The following is a 19,988-nucleotide window of genomic DNA, read 5'->3' as shown; positions in this document are numbered from 1 at the left end:
CTCAGCTCACTGCAAGCTCCGCCTCCCAGGTTCACGCCATTCTCCTGCCTCAGCCTCCCGAGTAGCTGGGACTACAGGCGCCTGCCAGGTCGCCCGGCTAGTTTTTTTTTTTGTATTTTTAGTAGAGACGGGGTTTCGCCATGTTAGCCAGGATGGTCTTGATCTCCTGACCTCGTGATCCGCCCGTCTCGGCCTCCCAAAGTGCTGGGATTACAGGCTTGAGCCACCGCGCCCGGCCTCTTTTCTTTATTTTTGAGACAGAATCTCACTCTGTTGCCCAGGCTGCAGTGCAGTGGTGCGATCTCAGCTCACTGCGACCTCTGCCTCCTGTTTTCCAGTGATTCTTGTGCCTCAGACTCTGAAGTAGCTGGGACTACAGGCATGCACCACCACACCCACCTACCTACCTTCCTTCCTTCCTTCCTTCCTTCCTTCCTTCCTTCCTTCCTTCCTTCCTTCCTTCCTTCCTTCCTTCCTTCCTTCCTCCCTCCCTCCCTCCCTCCCTCCCTCCTTTTCTTTCTTTCTTCTTCTTTTTTTAAAAATCTTTTTTTGCATTTTTTTGGTATTTTTAGTAGAAATGGGGTTTTGCCATGTTGCCCAGACTGGTCTTGAACTCCTGGCTTCAAGCAATCTTCTGGCCTCGGCCTCCCAAAGCACTGGGATTATAGCATGAGCCACTGTCCCCGGCAAGATTATCTTCTTCATATTGCTTTTTGTTTATTGGTGTTTTGGTTTTTTTAGACTTGGAGCCTCACTATGTTGCCCAGCCTGGCCCTGAACTCCTGGGCTCATGCAGTCGTCCTGCTTCAGCCTCCTGAGTAGCTGGGGCTATAGGCACCCCAGTTTCATATCAGTCCTTAAGCTTAGGTGAGGGCCAGGTGTGGTGGCTCACACCTGTAATCCCAGCACTTTAGGAGGCCAAGGAGAATGGATTGCTTGAGTCCAGGAGTTTGAGACCAGCCAGGGAAACATAGTGAGACCCTGTCTCTATTAAATTTTAAAAATAATAATAATAAAATAAAAGATTAAGAGAGGGAGGCCGAGGTGGGTGGATCACAAGGTCAGGAGCTCAAGACCACTCTGGCCAAGATGGTGAAACCCGTCTCTACTAAAAATCTTTCAATTCACAACCACACGCACACAAACTCTTGTCCCTAACCCAGTCGTCTCCATTCTCCAGAGGGCGATTTCACACCTTTGCCTCTCTCTTTACTCTCAGCTGCTGATCTATTCCCTGCTTTACACCAAGGAGACTGCTCTTGTCAAGGCCCCCAGCACCCTGCACATTACTAACCCAGTGACCACTTCTCAGTCCTCATCTAACTTGATCTTGTTTGTCATGGGAGTCTGGTCCTCGGCATACATTGCCAATCCTTTCTTTTCTCCCTGGCCTCTAAGAGATGGAGTGCCCCAGGGCCCAATTCTCTTCTCTGTCTACACTCAAGCCCTGAGAGAGTTCCTCCAGGCCTATGGCTTTAACTACTGTGCCTATGTTGGTGACTCTTTATACTTCAGCCCGTTCCTTTGCCTGGAACCCCAGACTGGAATCCCCACTTAAAGGTCTGACGGCATCTCGAAGTTAACATGTTCAACACTGCTACCCTGATTTCCACCTAACCCCAGTCTGCGCTGCTTATCATCTTCTCTATCTCAGCTGATGACCACACCATCCTTTCCAGTTGCTTTGGCCATAAATCCTGGAGTCATCTTTAACTTCCATTTTCTCTCATACCTCACATTCAGTCCATTAGTAAAACTCCATCTTTAAAATATGTCTGGAATCCGGCCGGGCGCAGTGGCTCACACTTGTAATCCCAGCACTTTGGGAAGCCGAGGTGGGTGGATCACCTGAGGTCAGGAGTTCGAGACTAGCCTAGCCAACATGGTGAAACCCTGTCTCTACTAAAAATACGAAAATTTGCCAGCTGTGGTGGCGGGCGCCTGTAATCCCAGCTACTTGGGAGACTGAAGCAGGAGAATTGCCTGAACCTGGGAGGCAGAGGTTGCAGTGAGCCTAGATTGTGCCACTATACTCTAGCCTGGGCAACAGAGTGAGACTCTGTCTCAAAATAAAATAAAATAAATACAATAAAATAAAATAAATACAAAATAAAATAAAATACAATGGAATTCAGGCCATTCTCATCACTGCCGCCACCACCACCATCACCTGTTGTCTGGATTATGGCATTAGTTTTATAACTAGTCTCTTGCCTTTGCTCTGTACAGTTTATTCTCCACACAGCAGCAGAGGGATCCTTTAACAGTTTGGTCATTCCTCTGCTCAGAACCCTCAGAGTCTTCCCAAAGCATGAAAATGGTAAAGCCAAAGTCCTCACAACGGCATACAAAGCCGTGCGTGATGACCCTTCCCACCTCATCTGTCACTATTCTCCCTTTTTCTCACCCCACTGGAGCTACCGGGGCTGCCTAGATACTCCTAGAATACGCCACGTACACATCTGCCTCAGGACCTCTGAACTAATGGTTCTCTCTGCCTGGACCATTTTTCTCATCAGGTATCTGCATGCCTTGTTTTCACTCTTTCTTCAGATCTCTATTCAAATGTCAGTGTCCAGTAAAGCCTTCCCTGACCGAATTATATTATATATTTTATTTTACTTTTTGAGGTAGGGTCTCACTCTGTCACCCAGGCTGAATGCAGTGGTGTGATCATGGCTCACTGCAGCCTTGACCTCCCAGCATTTAAACAATCCTCCTGCCTCAGCCTCCCAAACTGCTAGGGTAACAAGCATAAGCCACCATGCCCAGCCCCCATACCAATTTTTTCTTTCTTTCCTTTTTTTTTTTTTTTTTTTTTTGAGGTGGAATCTCGCTGTGTCACCCAGAATGGAGAGGGTTATGCAATCTGGCTCACTGCAACCTCCGCCTACCAGGTTCAAGCGATTCTCGTGCCTCAGCCTCCTGAGTAGCTTGGATTATAGGCATGTGCTGCCATGCTCAGCTAATTTTTGTATTTTTAGCAGAGACAGGGTTTCACCATGTTGACCAGGCTGGTCTTGAACTCCTGGCCTCACGTGATCCACCCACCTTGACCTCCCAAAGTGCTGGGATTACACTACCACACCCAGCCCCGACCAAATTTTATGAAAGAGTAGCATCTTCCTCATCCCAAGTTTTACCACTTCCCAGCCACCCTTTCTTGTTTATTTTTCTCCGGGACATTTAACACTATTGAACATACATTACATTTGTGTATTTGTGTCTTCCACCAAAATACATACACCTGAGGGGCAGGTCTTTCGTTGTTTTTCTCATGCTAAGTTCCCAGTACCTGCAGTGCCTGACTATATTGTAGGTGCTTTATAAGTATTTAAAGTAGATGCATAGACTTAGAAATTGAATCGCTCAGTGTGAGGACTTTTTTTTTTTTTTTTTTTTTTTTTTTTCAGACAAGGTCTCACCATGTTGTCCAGGCTGGAGTACGGTGGCTCTTCAAAGGCTTGATCATAGCATCATAGCTCACAGCAGCCTTGGGTTCCTGGCAGCTTCCTGAGTAGCTGGGACTGCAGGCACGTGCCACCACCATGCCCAGCTATGTGACCACTTTTGCAGAACCTGAGACCTATTGCCAAGTATCATCCCAAAGAGTGGAACTAATTTTCACTTTAACCACTAGTGGGCAGGTTATTACCATTCCCATTTTAATTAAGGCGGCTGAGACCCAGTGAGAGACGAGGTTTACCCCAAGTCACCCAAGACTCCAGATTCTTAGAAAATACCGTGGCAACTCAGAATACTATGGGAGGACCAGGGGGGGCTTTGCAGAGGAAAGGGTTGTTTTGGCATGAAAGAACAAGAAGAGTTTCATCAAGTGGAAATGAGAACTACTATCCCGGAAGAGTACATCTTCCAGGTGGGAGATAAGGTAGGAACAGAAACTCAGAAAAAGGCAAGAGTCCAGGCTGCCTGGGGAAAAGCCCTCCCGCACTAAAGGGTTGGGAGGGCCTACAGTACCCTGAGGGGAGTTTGAAATTAATTGCAGTGCCCTGGGAAGCCAGGGAGGGTTGTGAGTAGAGGGCTGATATGAGAATTGAGGCTTTCTACTATTTGTCTGTCTGCTATCTTCTGTTTCCATTTTCTTTGTCCCTCTCTTCTGCTGTGGGTTTCTCTCAGCTGCCCCAGCCCCTCCTGGCGTAACTAAGTCGTTTTCCTTTTCTATGTCACAATCCTGACAGCCCATCAGGAAGCCGAGGGAGCGGGTGAGCCAGGGTTCTCCTCAGAGCCTCGGTGCCCCCATTGCTCTGTGCCCAGAGGGGCAGAGAAAACAAGACTTAGAGAGGCAACTGGAAGGGAAGGTGCCTCCTACACCCCCTGATTGACTCTGGGGTCCTGGCTTCCCCCCGCCTTTTGGGACCAGGCCTCAGGCCCTTCCACTTCTTGGGCTGATTCTCCGTGCCTAGTACCAGTTGGTGCCAGCTGGCAGCTCTCACCGGAGACTGAGGTGGCACGCATATGGGGGAGGGGAGGAAGTGGGCAAGAGCCCAAGGGGAACAGGGGGCAGGATCTGAGGAGGTGGAGTCAGAAGCTGGGTGGCCAGCATGGGGGTCTCATGGGATGAGGGAAAAGTGAGGCAGAGGACCCTGGGGTCTTCCAAGGGAGTAGGGAAGGTGTCAGGTGGTCTGCGCTCTGGCTCTCCTGCCCCTGGCCAGTCCAGTCTCACCTACTTTCCTCTATACTCACCCCCTTAAGCTGCCTCTGGCTAATTCTCCTTGGTCCCTTTAAGAGCTGCCTGGGAACTGGGGCACTGGAGGGGGCTGGCAGGGCCCCCACCCCCTCCTGCCATGCCTGGCCCTGCTCCACCCCCTGTCCGGTGCAGACTCTGCTGGAAGTCTTGGACGCCTGGGTTAGGGTCTCCTCTTCTGGGCTGGGGGTAAGGCTTAAAAATGGTGGGGAAGGGGGACTGTGGTCCCTGGGGTAAGAGGGAGGGGCGGGATGCCAGAACTCTGGGACTATGGACATGGAGCGTCCAATGGACAACACAGGGGGTGGTCCTCTGGCCTCGACTGCGGGAGGGGCAGCCTCAGGGATCTTGAGGGGCATATCCTAAGGAACAGGATGTCTGGGTCTCCTCCCTCCACTCCCCCATCTCATTTCCCCAAGGCCTTCATTTTCTAAATTCCATCAGCCACTCCTTGCCCCCCTGCAATCAAAGACACAAGGTCCCAACATCCCACCTTCCCACACGTGGGGAAATTGAAGCTAGACAAACCAGAGGAAATAGAATTATGTGTGCTGCAGCAGGAGAAATGGAGATAAGCTTGTGGAAAGGCTCTCTTTCCCTCTTCACCCCACAGAACTGCAAACAGGAGGCCTGGGTGTCCAGCTCACTCCAGCGAGTTTCTAACTGTGGCTATGGCCACCACCCTGGACTCTGTCCCTCCTCTCTCATCAAGACCATTTAGCTCTTTTCTGGAAGTTTTGACTCTCATATGGCAAGGCCAGGGGAGGCCCCTGAAGTCTGGCTGTGTGACCTGGATTGACGTGGAGCCAGGTGGGATCTGTAGGCTCCCCCATTCCCTTGGGTTATTTCAGAAATGTAGCTCCTTCCTTCTCTGCCACAGAGACTGGGCCCAATTCCCCTAAAAGGGAAAAAAATAGGGGCAGGGACCCAGGGATGTCCAATGGGGGTGTGAGGGCTTCCTGCAGTTCACCTACTTCCTTCCTGTTATCATACTAGTTCAGGGTCCTCTACTCCCCCCCATTTTAATCTCATAGCATGTGTCCCAGTCCCAGGGGAGAGAAGCCTGAACAAGCAGGCCCTCTCTGAGTTGTCACAGCTGAGATGCAGAGGGGCAATGAGAGTGGAGTGTCAGGAATCAGTGGGGACATGGCGGACTCGCTCAGGGTCCACTTCTGCTTTCAGCACATGCCATGCCCTCCTTGCCTCACCCCAAAGCAAATGCTCAACCACCACCCCAACTCAGATCTAAAGGGGAACCAGTCTTGGTCATGAAACCCTCTACCCAGGGCCGACAGCAGCATACTCATTTCCTTCCTCTTAAAAATACTATGAAGTCTGGCGGAGCCATGCTGCTCCCAGGCAGGCTGAAAAGCCATTATTTTATGGATGTGAGGCAGGGAGGTGCTCTGCCCAGCATCACACAGCAGGCTACAGGCAACCAGGCCTGGGATCCAGGGCCCTTCATCCCAGACTCATGGTGCCTTTTCTAGTCCCCTGCCAGCTGAGACAGAGGCCAGCCTGGAAGGGGCTTTGTCTTTTTCTTTTCTTTTTTTTTTTTTTTTTTTTTTTGAGATGGAGTTTTGCTCTTGTGGCCCAGGCTGGAGTGCAATGGCATGATCTCAGGTCACTGCAACCTCCATCTCCCGGGCTCAAGTGATTCTCCTGCCTCAGCCTCCCGAGTAGCTGGGATTGCAGGCATGCGCCACCATGCCCGGCTAATTCTGTATTTTTAGTAGAGATGTGGTTTCTCCATGTTGGTCAGGCGGTCTTGAACTCCCAGCCTCAGGTGATCCGCTCGCCTCAGCCTCCCAAAGTGCTGGGATTACAGGCCCAAAGTGCTGGGATTATGCCCGGCCTGAAGGGGCTTTTTCTTTTTTGTTTTTTTTTTGAGACGGAGTCTCGCTCTGTCACCCAAGCTGGAGTGCTGTGGCCGGATCTCAGCTCACTGCAAGCTCCGCCTCCCGGGTTCACGCCATTCTCCTGCCTCAGCCTCCCGGGTAGCTGGGACTACAGGCGCCGCCACCTCGCCCGGCTAGTTTTTTTTGTAGTTTTTAGTAGAGATGGGGTTTCACCGTGTTAGCCAGGATGGTCTCGATCTCCTGACCTCGTGATCCGCCCATCTCGGCCTCCCAAAGTGCTGGGATTACAGGCTTGAGCCACCGCGCCCGGCCAAAGGGGCTTTTTCAACTCCTCATTTTACCAACGAAGTTAGGGCCCAGTGGAGACAGAAGGGAGCTCTAGTAACAAGGCTGTTTAGGATCAGGGCTGGGAGAGGGCACAGGCTTGGCTCCCAGAAAGGCTCCATACAAACCGCTGCCTGCCTGTGCTCCTCCCTGAATGGGAAAGAATCCAATTCCGTTTTCTTTCCCTATGCCCATCTAGTCTAGACCCTTGGAAAGTCCTTTCTGAAGTCTGCCCTCTACAGCACAACCTTTCCCTCTTAATACGTCTCAGAGGATGTTAGCCAGAGAAGGCTTCTGGGGGAGCCACCTTCTTCTCAGGCAGCTTAGGAAGGAGAGGCAGAACCTGAACCTGGCAGTGGATCCCCTCCCTCAGAAGTCAGGATACTGTGAATAGGTGAGGGCTCCTTGGGGTTCTTGACAGAGTCTGTCCCTTGGCTTATTTGCATATTTGCATAGATATTTGTGGGCTCATTTGTGTCCTCATTGGCAAACTGAATTTGCATGGGGCCGGGCTGCAGTCCAGTTGTGTCGCCCTGGCATATACACAGTTCCCAGGGTAGAGGGAAACCCAGAGGAACTGGCTGTAAAGAGGAATTGGCCCCGGCTGATCCCCTGAACCCAGGTGGGGACATGTGCACTGTGGTGCCTGCTGAAGGTGGGCAAGGGAGCTGAGCAGGGACTGGAAGCTACTGTACCCCCTTTTCACCTCCTCCCGCATCTGGAGCCCCTCCTCCTCCACACGTGCGAATCCAGGAGCCACAGAAGGTGGGGCGCAGTGGGACACGGGTAGGAGGAGGAAGAATATGGGGAGATTCTAGTCCCTCCCACTTAGAGATGCGGTCGCCATGGTGACTGAGGACCAGTGAGGCGGGATGGGGTTGAGGACGGGGGTGGGGGTGTGGCAGGGGCTGAGGCACTGGGAGACCGGAAAGCCTGGCATTCCAGAGGGAGGGAAACGCAGCGGCATCCCCAAGCTCCAGGTAAGGGAGCGGGAGAGCTGACAGTTCTGAAGGGAGAAGGCGGGGCCATTGTCTGGTGCTCGCTCTGCCCTAAGAAGGGGGCAGACAGAGGGGTCGGGCCATTGTGTGTGATACTCAGCGCAGCCTTCCAGAGCTAGTCAGACTGGAGAAGGGGACCTGGGAAGCTCTGGGTAAGGGGTTAGGAGGGACTGAGCTGGTGAGTGGCAAAAAGGCTGGGAGACAGTGGGGGTGGGAAAAGGTGGAGGGACACAGGGGGCGTAGAGGTTTGGGGACGTCCCTAGTGCCTACACACGCTAGGCACTCAATACATGTAAGTTGACTTGACTTGCTTGTGATCATAACAAGAGGGCAGATAAGGGCCAGGGCAGGTGGAGCTAAGTCAGGGAAGCCAGGAAGCAAAGCTCCCCAGGACTGGGCTCTTCTGTGGACTGCCCCTGAAGCTGAAAGGGAGAAGGAGGTGGGGGAAACTGGACCTGCCAGATCTCTGGTGAAGCCAGGAGTGGCTTCTCTCCTGGCTCCAGGAGCTGCTCCTTTAGTGAAGCATCCATGCTCTGCAGGGGCTCAGAAGAGACTGAGTGCCTGGGGCTGGCTGAAGCTCAGAGGTAGCATGGAATAGGGGCGGGAAGCAACCTCTCCATCTCCCCTCCACCTCCACATCTAGACCTTTCCTCTGCACAATAGAACCTGGCAGGAAGGGGCTACCATCAGATGCTGTGTAGGGGTTGCAGGGGAGGAGCTGGACTGTGGCAGGGCAGAGGGTGCACTCAGTATTGTTGTCATGGCAGGACCCAAGGCTGGGCTCCAGGACTTGTGGAGAAATGGGCTGGGGGAACCCCCAGATTAGAGCTATGAAAATGGCACAGCCCCTGTGGGCGGATCCCTGAACATCTGACCCCTTCCCACTGCCACCTCACCTGACCTGCTGCCTGAAACCATCCCCAGCCAAGGTACTTCTCCTTGGCCTTGGTTTCCTCATTTGCACGGTTGTCAGGAGGGGTATGTCTGAGTACCCTGTCAGCCCTGAGCTTCTTTGATGCTGTGTGCAGGACCTGCTATGTAATTTGCGGGGCCCAGTGCAAAATAAAAATGTAGAACCCCGGCCGGGCACGGTGGCTCACGCCTGTAATCCCAGCACTTTGGGAGGCAGAGGCAGGCGGATCACGAGGTCAGGAGATCGAGACCATCCTGGCTAACACGGTGAAACCCCGTCTCTACTAAAAATACAAAAAATTAGCCGGGCGTGGTGGTGTGTGCCTGTAGTCCTAGCTACTCAGAGGCTGAGGCAGGAGAATGGCGTGAACCCGGAGCTTGCAGTGAGCCGAGATCGCACCACTGCACTCCAGCCTGGGCGACAAAGCGAGACTCCATCTCAAAAAAAAAAAAAAAATTGTAGAACCTCTTGTTTAAGTATTATAAGGACTTTGAACAAAGCAACAGCAGAGCATTAATCCAAGCGTGGCCCTTCTGAGCACAGGGCCCTGTGTGGCTGCACAGGTCTCGTGCCCGTGAAGCCAGCACTGGCTGGGGCCCTGCCAGTTGAAGCAAGGGAGATGGCAGTGGGGCTTGGGGTCTGACTCCAGAGACTTTGGTGTGAGGGGTGCACTGCTGGGGGCAGGGCGCCCTTCCCATTGGGCTCTTTTTGACCAGGAGGCTCTTGCTAGAGGCAGGGGGTGGTACCTCACAGCCTTCCTTCAAGGAGGTTTCTGTTACCTCTGAAATGCTTTATTGACCCAAATAAGCACGCTCATAAGGGCCACGCTTGGGGCCGGGCACAGTGGCTCACGCCTGTAATTCCAGCACTTTGGGAGGCCGAGTCAGGCAAATCACTTGAGTTCAAGAGTTTGAGACCAGTCTGGCCAGCACGATGAAACCCTATCTCTACTAAAAATACAAAAAAAAAATTAGCCAGGCTTGGTGGTACATGCCTGTAGTCTCAGCTACCTGGGAGGCTGAGGCAGGAGAATGGCTTGAACCCGGGAGGCGGAAGTTGCAGGGAGTCGAGATCGCACCATTACACTCCAGCCTTGGCGACGACAGAGCAAGACTTTGTCTAAAAAAAAAAAAGCCCACGCTTGGTTTAATGCTCTGGTGTTGACCTGTTGAAAGTCCTCAGAAATCACCCCAGAGATCTTGTTTCTTTTTTTTTTTTTTTTTTTTTTTTGAGATGAAGTCTCGCTTTGTCACCCAGGCTGGAGTGCAGTGGCGCGACCTCGGCTCACTGCAAGCTCCGCCTCCCGGGTTCACGCCATTCTCCTGCCTCAGCCTCCAGAGTAGCTGGGACTACAGGCGCCCGCCACCTCGCCTGGCTAGTTTTTTGTATTTTTTAGTAGAGACGAGGTTTCACCGTGTTAGCCAGGATGGTCTCGATCTCCTGACCTCGTGATCCGCCCGTCTCGGCCTCCCAAAGTGCTGGGATTACAGGCTTGAGCCACCGCGCCCGGCCGAGATCTTGTTTCTTAACCTAGAGTAGGCAAAGCTCACTACCCTCCCAGCCCATGCTTGCCTTCTCTATCCAAGTGGCTCAGAACTGTGGACTGGGGCAGGAGGGAAGACTAAAGGACTAGGACTCTGTAGAGTCTTTGTAGCTAAGAGATTTGCTATTGAATGAGGCAGATCTGAATTCAACTTGGCTTCTAGCTGTGTAACCTCTCTTCTTTATCTGTAAAATGGGATTATGTCTGTACCTAGCTGCTAAAATTATTGGGAGGACTAAAGCCTGATAGTGTGAAGTATTCATATTGGCTAGAGGGGCTGGGGAAGAGGACGTCTGCAGTTGGGAGAATTCTGGATGTCTGGAGGAAGAACTGGGGGCAGGGCATGGAGTCTTTCACTTCCAGAAAGGCGGGAATAGGACATCAGGCTGGAAGTGTGGGGCTGGAACTCCCCCAACCTCCCCGTATCAGAACTCCTCCCAGTGACCCAAATAAGCCAATCTGTTTAAGCAGAGAGGCCCAGGGGAAGACCGGCTTCCCAAATCTGAGCTGGGGGTTGGGGAGACACAGAAGGTAGGGTCTGGATAAATGGGAGTTTCTCTTGATTCTAAGAAGCTGGAAGGGACCTGGAAAACAGCCTCTGGGAGAGTCTGGGGGAGTCCTAGGCAAGTCTTGACAGAAACGATTATTAGGCGGGATACGTCTGAGACCAACCCCTGGGGAAATTGAGAGAGACGAAAGAAGGCTGAGTACCTCAGACGAGGAATTATAAGGAGTAGTCTGAGCTGTAACATCCCCCATGTTGGCTGGTGCTATAGCAGGAGGGATGGAAGTTACACCGCAGGAAGGACTTCCTGTCAGGGAGGAATGTGCATGTCAGATGGAAGTGGATTATTTATTAGAGTTGGATTAGCCCTGGGATGTCTGTGCTCTTTAACCTGCAGTCAGCTGACCGTGTTGAGTGGGCAGGAACCTACCCACTTTGTAGGCCATGGAGTTCTTGCCGCTGGATGCCTCATTAACCCTGCGTTATGAGGCTCCCCCTGGAGCCTTTGAGGAGGGGTAAGCAGCCATCTTTGGGGGTTGGGTGCCTCCAAAGTGTGGTCCAGTGAGCATGAGTTCAGATGAGAAATGTTCTGGGCTTCCTACTGGCCTGATTTTTGGGCTTCCTATTGGGCTGATGTCAAAGAGTGATGGAGATTAGACTACAAGGGGGACTTCCTCAGCAAAATCACAGATAAGAGCCTAATGCAATTCTTTCATTTTTTAAAAAAGATTATGGCCCAGCTGACAGTGGGAGGTTTAAAGGTTATACCACTGCAGGGACTTCCCAGTAGGTAGGAGTGGAGAGACCCCACCTTGTGGGTAAGTGAAAAGAGGAATATGTCATGTCCCCTATACGGGAAATCTTGAGCAAGAGGAGAAACCACTGCTAGGCTGGTTAGACTGGCTGTGACATGATGGAGAGACAGGGGAATCGCTGAAATGACCTAGAAGGGCCTCTTAAACTTTCTGGTTGGACTGAGCAAGAGGAGGGAGAGAGAGGTGTGTCTCTTGTGAGGTGGGTGAACCTCTTTTTATTCCCTCCCAAACCACCAACTTCCACCCAAGCCAGGATCTGTCACAACTCGAGAGGTGGAAATTCCGGTTTCCCTGGCCCAGAGCTCCCAGTTCTGGCTTTGGCATGATGGGCACCTGGAGGGCCACACTCCCATTCCAGCCAGGCTGAGCCTTCTGTCCCCTGCTTCTGGGGCCTGGGAACCCCCCTTCTTCTTTCTCCTGAATGGCACCCCCGCCCTAGAATCCAGATACCGAGTTTCCCACTGTGGCTGGTTCAAGGGTATGTGAGGTGAGATGGGTGGCTTGAGGTGGGTGGTCTTGGGAAAGATTATGTAGAGGCCCAGGGAGGCAGACACAGGAGCAAGAGACAAGGGGGCCGGGGAGCTGCAGAGGTTGGGAGCCGGCCAGCCACCCCTGCCCAGGCAGCTCCCCAGGAAATGCTTCTAGCCAACCTGGCGGGATGGACTCTCATTGCCTCCCTGGAAGAATCAGGCCAGGCAGGACTGAGCCTCAAAGACCCTGAGCCCAGCTGGGGCTGGGGACAAGGTTAGAGCAGACAGACTCAAAGGTCTGCCCATCTGGGTCAGAGCTGAGTATGAGGCACAGGTGTCAACAGATCTGAAAGTGACAGGAGAGTAAGGTCTGAGGAATTTATATTTTGGGTGCAGGAACCTGCTCCCCAAAATGTCCCCTGCCCAGAGCCAGGCAACGGTTTGGGCTTGGGCTATGAGAAGAGGGAAGGCAAAGGAGGAAAGGCAGGAAAGACATCCTGAGAATAAGGCAAGAAAAGGCAGACCAGAGCTGTTGGTGAGAAGACAGCAGAAGAAGAAGGATAGGGGACACCCACAGGGGACAGTGAGGTGACAGGCTGAGGCTTGGAAGGATGATGAAAGTGAGACTGTCTTAGGGCCCTTCTAGATAGGGAACCTTCCCTGCCCTAATGTCCCCCACCCCCCAACCAATACACACGCTTCTGCTGCCTGGGGCTCTCCTATTGGTCCCCAGGGGGGATGTGGTAAGAACTGCTCACCCAGAAAGTGCCCGGGTGCCTGTTTCCCCAGAGCTCCCTGGTGACAGTCTGTGGCTGAGCATGGCCCTCCCAGCCCTGGGCCTGGACCCCTGGAGCCTCCTGGGCCTTTTCCTCTTCCAACTGCTCCAGCTGCTGCTGCCGACGACGACCGCGGGGGGAGGCGGGCAGGGGCCCATGCCCAGGGTCAGATACTATGCAGGTAAGTGTATGATGGCAGCAAGTGTGGGGATGGCAATAGAGAGCTGGAGGTGGGTGGAGGAAGGAGAGAGGAACAGAGGAGAGTGGGGAAATGGACATGGAGAAACGGGGACACAGAAAGAGATGCCAGGGAGAAACAGAGGGTTTCGGAGAAAGAGACACAGCCAGAAATAGAAGTCCAAATGGAAAGAAAAGCCACTGGAGAGCAGATTGAGGGAAACGGGCCACGGGGCCACGGGCACTGCTTCTTCCAGTTCTCCAAAATTGGTAATTTTTCTTTCCTTCCTTAAATATCACTGTCACCAAGCTGGGCACCTCAAACTCCTAATTGCTTCACACTCCCAAGTACCCCAAAATCGAGGGCCATGCTAGAAGACCATGCGTCGACCCGGTGACCCAGGGCACGCCAGGCCCAGGCCAACCACATAGATCATGCTGGACCATACCATGTCCAGGACTGTGGGATGGTTGGTCAGAGAATGGGCCCTGGAACCCACACGCAAGCACAGCTTGACTGGTTTCTTACTGAGACTGTGGAGGCTGCTGGTCCCCTCACCTCCAGGGAGAAGACTCAGGAAAGGATGTAGACACTGTAGGAGTTGTAGGTGACTGGGTGTGGCTGTGTCTTTAGCATCTTTCTGGGGCAATCAGTAAAGGAAATGTATATTGCCCACTGATGCAGAGACCTCCTCTGTGTTGGATGCAGGGCGTACAAACATGAATAAGCCTCAGCCCCTGCCCTCAAGGTGTTCACAGTCACAAAGGGGGAAGCACATGAGCAAGCAGACCATCAATACAGGGTGATTTGTTCAGTAACCTAGGGATTTATGCAGCTCTGGGGGAGGCCTGGCCTCCGGGAGATGCTCCTCCCTGAGGCCAGCCCTTCCAGCCCGCAGCTGCACCATATTCCCCAACTCCTCCCCTCTGTCCTGCGTAAGATTCCCTGAGCCTACAAACGTATCAATTAGCTAGTCAGCTTTCTAACTAATGCAACAGTGCAAGTGCTAATGAGAGAGGATCTGAGGAGCTCCTTCCTCCTCGCTGATGTGCCAGTGGGACAGGAACATACACCCCCACCCACCCCACAATGCCAAGGTCATGGAGAGGACCTAGGTGAGCCTCCCACACCTGGCTCACCAGCTTTGCCCAGGGGACATCCAGCCATGCCCACGCGGATCTTTGAAGAAAAATGCTTCCTCTCTGTTCATGGTGACTCTACTGGTGGGAATTTCCTTTAACAGAAGAGGAAGAAAGCAGGGGTGGTTGTGGCGGGGGTGGCGAGAGGGACCCTCTGACACACACCCTCCTGTCTGCATGTAGCTTTGCTGCTTGTGGCTGCCAACACTTTCCTGTTTGTCTGTCTGCCTGCTGCTCCCCGTCCTAGTGAGGACCAAGGCATCCTCCCCCATGGTAGCCCTCCCTGTCCCAGGCCTGGAAGAGCATCCATTGTGCCTCACTTTATTTCCTGTCCCCATTACTCTGTCTCTGGCTGCCTCTTCTCTCTACTGTGGGCTCAACACACAAAGCTCTTGTGGCTGACAGCAGGATGGGGTGAAGGGGAGAACTGCTGGTGGAGGAGAGTGGGTCTAGCTGCCAAGGCCCAGGGAGCACACTCAGGCAACCCTTCCCCTTCCCCCACTTTTATCTCAGGAGTCAGCTGCCCACCAAGTCCTCATCACTCTCTCCTTCTTACTACCTCCAACAGGGGATGGACGTAGGGCACTCAGCTTCTTCCACCAGAAGGGCCTCCAGGATTTTGACACTCTGCTCCTGAGTGGTAATGGAAAGACTCTCTATGTGGGGGCTCGAGAAGCCATCCTGGCGTTGGATATCCAGGATCCAGGGGTCCCCAGGCTAAAGAACATGGTAAAGAGTCCAGGGATAAAGAGTGTGGGCTGGGAGTGAGAAGGGGGCCAGCAGCTGCCCTGGGCTTGGCTGCCTGTGCATGAGTAACAGCTCAGTTGCTGCTATCTGTAATCAGCAGTTCTCTTTATATGTATATCGTGACAATATAACAGACAGGAAATGTTGTGGCCTCACTTTTTTTTTGAGATGGAGTTTTGCTCCGTTGCCCAGGCTGGAGTACAGTGGCATGATCTTGGCTCACTGCAACCTCCACCTCCCGGGTTCAAGCAATTCTTCTGCCTCAGTCTCCCAAGTAGCTGGGACTACAGGCATACACCACCATGCCAGGCTAATTTTAATAGAGATGGGATTTTACCATGTTGGCCAGGCTGGTCTCGAACTCCTGACCTCAGGTAATCCGCCTGCCTCAGCCTCCCAAAGTATTGGGATTACAGGCGTGAGCCACCATGCCTGGGCTGTGACTTCACTCTTCATTGGTATTGTGAATAGTGATTGAATAATATTAACTGCAAAAATGGCTGATATGGAAATCATTGACATATGAGATAAACACTGACTCAAATTATGTCAACAATTTGCTATCTACCCACTAGTAGAGATCACTGATGCTTCTGTGTCTTTTTTTTTTTTTTTTTTGAGATGGAGCCTTGCTTTGTCACCCAGGCTGGAGTGCAGTGGCGCGATCTCTGCTCACTGCAAGCTCCGCCGCCTCCTGGGTTAACGCCATTCTCCTGTCTCAGCCTCCCTAGAAGCTGGGACTACAGGTGCCTGCCACCACACCTGGCTAATTTTCTTTTTGTATTTTCAGTAGAGATGGGGTTTCACCGTGTTTGCCAGGATGGTCTCGATCTCCTGACCTCGTGATCCGCCCGCCTCAGCCTCCCAAAGTGCTGGGATTACAGGTGTGAGCCACCGCGCCCGGCCTTTTTTTTTTTTTTTTTTTTGAGATGGGGTCTCACTCTGTTGTCCAGGCTGGAGTGCAATGGCATGATCTCGGCTCACTGCAACCTCCGCCTCCCGGGTTCAAGTAATTCTGCCTCAGCCTCCTGAGTAGCTGGGATTACATGCGCCCGCCACTAGGCCTGGCTAAAGAGACGGGATTTCACCATGTTGGTCAGGCTGGTCTCGAACTCCCAACCTCAGGTGATCCGTCCGCCTCAGCCTTTCAAAGTGCTGGGATTATAGGCGTGAGCCACCATGCCCAGCTGCTTCTGTCTTAGTCACCCTATTACTGGGAACAATGTGAGGAAGGAAGGAAGAAAGGGAGAGAAGGCACTAGCAATATAGCGATCACCTCTGTGGTTCATGTATCCTGATGTGTAGTCTGTTGACCACCTGCACATACGAGATGCTGGTTAAAAATGCAGATTCTCTAAGGCGTGACCCAGGAACAAACATTTTCAACAATTTCCCCAGGAAATGTGCGGTTTGACAACTGCTGCCATATATACCATTCTTCGTGTTAGGTGTTTTGTATATGCCACCTGGTTGTATCTGCCAGTAGCCTATGAAATTGACCAAGATCTCTCAGTCAGGAAATAGCCAAGTCTAGGTTTAAACTTGGGTCTGTCTGATTCCTTAGGCTGTGTTCAACTACGGAGCTATGTCTGATATCAGTATTATTCAAGTAATAGCCATGGTCACAAACTGATGCTATTCCTGCCCATCAGCATGTCACTAAGCACCATGCCTGCTGTTGATTTCACATCAGAGAAGGGAAACAGGTCACAGCGAGAACTGAAGACCTCATTTCTTTTCATCTCGCCCTCCCAACTCCCCACTTTCAGATACCGTGGCCAGCCAGTGACAGAAAAAAGAGTGAATGTGCCTTTAAGAAGAAGAGCAATGAGGTAAGTGGAGGTAGGGGAGTGGGGGTAGAGTGGGTATAGAGCCCTGGCATCCCTAGACCATCCCTGGATGACCTCAGGTTGGGCGGCAATGGAGGGTGCTTGTTTGCATGGTTATCTCCTGGATTATGTTCTACAGAGAGGTACAGGGACTGCCCCAGCATTACCCAGCCTTTCTCCTCAGTGAGGGGGCAGGCTCTGGGGGTCCAGGAAGTTGAGGTAAGTGGCCTGGAGACCTAAATTCTCTGTCTCCCTCAGACACAGTGTTTCAACTTCATCCGTGTCCTGGTTTCTTACAACGTCACCCATCTCTACACCTGCGGCACCTTCGCCTTCAGCCCTGCTTGTACCTTCATTGTGAGTTCTCTGGTGCCCAGCGCTCAGGTCCCCAAGCATTCCTTCTCACATCTACCCCCGGCATTCCCCTGTAGCTCTGGAAAACTCTGGCCTTCCAGATGCAGGACCCTCACGAACTTCCTGGCCCCAGACCAATTTCTCTCTATGTCACTTTCCCTTCCTTCCTCAAGCCCCTCATTTCCCAGATGTGAGACCTTGGCGTTCTGGCCCCCCAGCCTCTCTCCCCATTTAGGAACTTCAAGACTCATACCTGTTGCCCATCTTGGAGGACAAGGTCATGGAGGGAAAAGGCCAAAGCCCCTTTGACCCCGCTCACAAGCATACAGCTGTCTTGGTGGGTAAGTATCAGGTTTCCCACTTCATCCCAACATCTGCTTTCTCTAGTCACACTGTGAAATATGAAATAGTACAGAGTTTTCCGAAAGGCAGGGAAAGCTGGGTGTAGTGATGCATGCGTATGGTCCCAGTTATTTGGAAGCTGAGGTGGAAGGACCCTTGAGCTTAGGGGTTTGAGTCTAGCCTGGACAACACAGGGAGATCGTCTCAAACACACACACACACACACACACACACACACACACACGCACACACACAAACAAACAAACAAAAAACAGACCTTAGTGCCTCACGCCTGTAATCCTAGCAGTCTGGGAGGCTGAGGTGGCTGGATCACGTGACCCCAGGAGTTCGAGACCAGCCTGGTCAACATGGTGAAACCTCATCTCTACTAAAAATACAAAAATTAGCCAGTCATAGTAGGGTGCACCTGTGGTCTCAGCTACTCAGGTGGCTGAGTCACAAGAATTGCTTGAACCCGGGAGGTGGAGGTTGCAGTGAGCCAAGATCGCACCACTGCCCTCCAGCCTGGGCAACAAAGCAAGACTGTCTCAAAACAAAACAAAACAAAACAAAACAATACAAAACAAAACAGGCAGAGGAAAGAGAAAGGGAAGCCAGAAGCCTCAGAGCACAAGATCAGAGGGAGAATTAAGCACCCCAATCACCAGCTCCTGCTGAAATTGTCACAAAAAGTGGTAGAGAAAGATGGATGTGGAGAGACACAGAGGCACGAGGGTCCGGGAAGGGTATTGGGTAGAGAGGAGGCCTGAGACTGAGCCAGTGTTCAACAATCGTGTGAACACTTCCTCTGGTGTACTGGACACTGTGCTGGGTAGTATAGGAGTTATAAACAAGAAATCAGACCGGGTGTGGTGGCTCACACCTGAAATCTCAGCACTTCAGGAGGCTGAGGCGGGTGGATCACTTGAGCCCAGGAGTTTGAGACCAGCTTGGGCAATAGTATAGTGAGACTTCGTGTCTACTAAAAAAACAAAACAACAACAACAAAATTAGCCGGACAAGTGCCTGTGATCCCAGCTACTTGGGAGGCTGAGGTGGGAGGATCGCTTGAGAAGGTCAATGCTACGGTGAGTTGTGATGGCACCACTGCACTCCAGCGTAGATGTGAGCAAGACCCTGTCTTGAAAAAAAAAAAAAAAAGAGAGAGAGAGAGAGAGAGAAACCATGTTTCAATGCACTACTGGACACCAACTATTACAGACTTCCCACCTGGCTTCCTGGAGGAGATGGCCTTCGGCTTTTCCACAGGACCTTGAAGATGTAGACAGATGGCAGGGAAGGTGTTCCAGGGAGAAAAGGGTAGGACCCAAGATGTGGAAATGGAAAACACAGTCACCTTCCAGGATCAGTAAGTGATTCTACTTGGCAAGTGGTTCAGCTAGGTATGTGAGGGAGTAGCCACAGAAAGGCTAGAAAAGTGCCCAAACACGGAGGGCCACACAGGATGGCCATTTCCTGTGGAGAGAGGAAGCTAAGAGGGGTGCTTGGTGAGGAGGGGAAGCTGGGCTTTGGGGCTCCCTAGGAAGGTGCAGAACTGATGCAGGGCCCCCAAGACTGATACGGATGCCAGTCCCGGTCAGAGGCAGTTCTGTGGAGGGCAGAGGAGCCGTCCACACCATCAGTTCTCTCTTCTCCTCTCCCCCACCCTAGATGGGATGCTCTATTCTGGTACCATGAACAACTTCCTGGGCAGTGAGCCCATCCTGATGCGCACACTGGGATCCCAGCCTGTCCTCAAGACCGACAACTTCCTCCGCTGGCTGCATCGTAAGGACCTGACCCCCGCTGGCCCCCTTTCCTGAGTCCCGGTGACCTTGCTAATTCACTCAACTCTCATTTGTGGAAGGTACAATGTGTCCATTACTGTTAGGCGCAGGGGGTATATGGCAGAGAAGAAGACAAAGCTCCGGTCCTCTTGAAGCTTTCTTCTTAATGTAAACACATTAAAGAAGCACCAGTCATCCCCTCCCCACATGGCTACCCCTCGACAAGCTGTGGGACCCAAGGAAGCCTGTGTCCTGGCCCCCAGGGCCAACCCACGGGTTTTCACTCAGGCAAACCCAGGGCATCCAGGGGTTCAGTCCCTAAGCCTATCTGCCCCTCCCCCGCAGCGGACGCCTCCTTCGTGGCAGCCATCCCTTCGACCCAGGTCGTCTACTTCTTCTTCGAGGAGACAGCCAGCGAGTTTGACTTCTTTGAGAGGCTCCACACATCCCGGGTGGCTCGAGTCTGCAAGGTCGGCGGCCGGGGCGGGGGGCGGGGCTAACTGGAGGATTACCAATAGGGAAATGGCAGGGGCGGGACTGAGTGGTGGGTCCCCAAGGAGAGGGGAGGGGAGGGGAGGGGAGGGGAGGGGAGGGGAGGGGAGGGGAGGGGGACCAGCGGTGCTGGGGAGCGCGGGGTGGGGCACACGGGGCTGGGGGGGCGGGGAGGACACACAGGGTTGGCGGGTCGGGGACATGCGTGGCTG

General features: G+C 52.7%; 1 protein-coding gene across 4 annotated transcripts in view; it reads left to right on the top strand.

Moving 5' to 3' along the window:
- Positions 1-3,870: 3,870 nt before the first annotated feature.
- SEMA4A (semaphorin 4A) overlaps positions 3,871-19,988 on the top strand; it is a 33,907-nt gene continuing 17,789 nt past the window's right edge. Inside the window, exons 1-9 of one of the 4 annotated variants that reach the window (XM_010366599.2) lie at positions 11,975-12,140; positions 12,922-13,089; positions 14,794-14,954; positions 16,742-16,804; positions 17,060-17,158; positions 17,391-17,496; positions 18,719-18,866; positions 19,169-19,285; positions 19,630-19,754. In XM_010366599.2, the coding sequence (XP_010364901.1) occupies positions 16,800-16,804; positions 17,060-17,158; positions 17,391-17,496; positions 18,719-18,866; positions 19,169-19,285; positions 19,630-19,754 (600 nt within the window). In that variant the 5' untranslated portion in view covers positions 11,975-12,140; positions 12,922-13,089; positions 14,794-14,954; positions 16,742-16,799. Of the gene's footprint in view, positions 3,890-11,714; positions 11,862-11,916; positions 12,141-12,921; positions 13,090-14,793; positions 14,955-16,741; positions 16,805-17,059; positions 17,159-17,390; positions 17,497-18,718; positions 18,867-19,168; positions 19,286-19,629; positions 19,755-19,988 lie in introns of those variants that run through there. The other 3 variants (XM_030935409.1, XM_010366598.2, XM_030935408.1) reach the window with 3 other exon arrangements.

Source organism: Rhinopithecus roxellana, chromosome 8, assembly GCF_007565055.1.
Source record: "Rhinopithecus roxellana isolate Shanxi Qingling chromosome 8, ASM756505v1, whole genome shotgun sequence".
NCBI classification, from domain to species: Eukaryota; Metazoa; Chordata; class Mammalia; order Primates; family Cercopithecidae; genus Rhinopithecus; species Rhinopithecus roxellana.
The sequence above is the reverse complement of the archived record's forward strand: the minus strand, read 5'-3'. Positions and strand labels throughout refer to the sequence as shown.